This window comes from Oncorhynchus clarkii, chromosome 5 (assembly GCF_045791955.1).
Source record: "Oncorhynchus clarkii lewisi isolate Uvic-CL-2024 chromosome 5, UVic_Ocla_1.0, whole genome shotgun sequence".
Classification (NCBI taxonomy): Eukaryota; Metazoa; Chordata; class Actinopteri; order Salmoniformes; family Salmonidae; genus Oncorhynchus; species Oncorhynchus clarkii.
In genome coordinates this window covers 8,303,353-8,305,480 of record NC_092151.1, presented here as the reverse complement: position 1 = coordinate 8,305,480, position 2,128 = coordinate 8,303,353, and the positions used below count along the sequence as shown (strand labels likewise).

Genomic DNA, 2,128 nt, shown 5'->3' with positions numbered 1-2,128 from the left:
CATCCCCTTCCCAGACCAGGACTGAAAACTGGTCCATCCCCTTCCCAGACCAGGACTGAAAACTAGTCCATCCCCTTCCCAGACCAGGACGGAAAACTAGTCCATCCCCTTCCCAGACCAGGACTGAAAACTAGTCCATCCCCTTCCCAGACCAGGACTGAAAACTGGTCCATCCCCTTCCCAGACCAGGACTGAAAACTGGTCCATCCCCTTCCCAGACCAGGACGGAAAACTAGTCCATCCCCTTCCCAGACCAGGACGGAAAACTAGTCCATCCCCTTCCCAGACCAGGACTGAAAACTGGTCCATCCCCTTCCCAGACCAGGACTGAAAACTAGTCCATCCCCTTCCCAGACCAGGACTGAAAACTGGTCCATCCCCTTCCCAGACCAGGACTGAACCCAGACCAGGACTGAAAGAAAACTAGTCCATCCCCTTCCCAGACCAGGACTGAAAACTGGTCCATCCCCTTCCCAGACCAGGACTGAAAACTGGTCCATCCCCTTCCCAGACCAGGACTGAAAACTGGTCCATCCCCTTCCCAGACCAGGACTGAAAACTGGTCCATCCCCTTCCCAGACCAGGACTGAAAGAAAACTAGTCCATCCCCTTCCCAGACCAGGACTGAAAACTGGTCCATCCCCTTCCCAGACCAGGACTGAAAGAAAACTAGTCCATCCCCTTCCCAGACCAGGACTGAAAACTGGTCCATCCCCTTCCCAGACCAGGACTGAAAACTGGTCCATCCCCTTCCCAGACCAGGACTGAAAACGGGTCCATCCCCCAATTCACCTTAAAGCGTCAAATCAGCAGAAAAAAAGATAAGGGAGGGGCTGGTGAAACATAACCACTCAAATCCATAGACAGAGCTATGGATGCAATATATATATTGTTGTTTACAAACATTGGAATAAAATACGGTTATATTTTGGGTTCTCATGGACTGTGACAGCTGAACTAAGGTCATGAGGCATTTCCAAGTTATATTCTTATCAAATGGGTACATATAATTCAATTATAACTCCAAAAATATATTAAGCAACTGCAGATTGCCACCTCTCGATTCCTCTTGGTTCTCTGTCACTGCTTGATGGTAGAAGTTGTCCCTAACCACAGATATCCTTACCCTCAATACTAATTTAACCACAGATCTAGGATCAGGCTACTCTACACCTAAACACCTGTTTAGGTGTAGAGTAGCCTGATCCTAGATCCTTAGCCACTACAAGAATATAAACCCATATCTTTAATTTTTTTTTATTTTACCTTTATTTAACTAGGCAGGTCAGTTAAGAACAAATTCTTATTTTCAATGACGGCCTAGGAACAGTGGGTTAACTGCCTGTTCAGGGGCAGAACAGCTCGGGGATTCGAACTTGCAACCTTTCGGTTACTAGTCCAACGCTCTAACCACTAGGCTACCCTGCCGCCCCGAGCTGTATCTGGGATAAGTGGATAAGGACACATTCTACCTTTTCCTTTTTGACCATGTGTGGCCTAGTCTAGACCTTAGAAAGCAAGCCAGACTCAGGGGCGCTGGCCTTGATGATATTCTGGATCTCCTTGAATTTCGGGTGCTCCTTGTCGCCTACCAGCTGGAGGAGGACAGACTCACTGGTGGTGACAATGATCCCAGTGCGAGCCATTCGCTGAGAGAGATAGAAAGAGATTATTATTTCTTATGTAGCCTTTATTTAACTAGGTAAGTCAGTTAAGAACAAACTCTTATTTACAATGACGAACTACCAAAAGGCAAAAGGCCTCCTGCGTGGACGGGGACACAACACCACATAAAGAAAGACCTAACACAACAACATAGCATGGCAACAACACATGACGACAGACATGGGAGCAACACAACATGACAACATGGGAGCAACACAACATGACAACATGGGAGCAACACAACATGACAACATGGGAGCAACACAACATGACAACATGGTAGCAACACACCATGGCAGCAGCACAACAAGGTAGCAGCACAAAACAGGGTACAAACATTATTGGGTACAGACAACAGCACAAAGGGCAAGAAGGTAGAGACAACAATACCTCACGCAAAGCAGCCACAACTGTCAGTAAGAGTTTCCATGATTGAGTCTTTGAATGAAGAGATGGAGATAAA

At 47.0% G+C, this 2,128-nt stretch overlaps 1 protein-coding gene across 1 annotated transcript in view; it reads right to left on the bottom strand.

Annotated features, from left to right (window-relative positions):
• Positions 1–1,250: 1,250 nt before the first annotated feature.
• Positions 1,251–2,128, bottom strand: part of LOC139408291 (isochorismatase domain containing 1) — an 11,646-nt gene continuing 10,768 nt past the window's right edge. Inside the window, exon 5 of the mRNA XM_071152001.1 lies at positions 1,251–1,649. Coding sequence (XP_071008102.1) covers positions 1,503–1,649 — 147 coding nt within the window. The 3' untranslated portion in view covers positions 1,251–1,502. The remainder of the gene's footprint in view (positions 1,650–2,128) is intronic.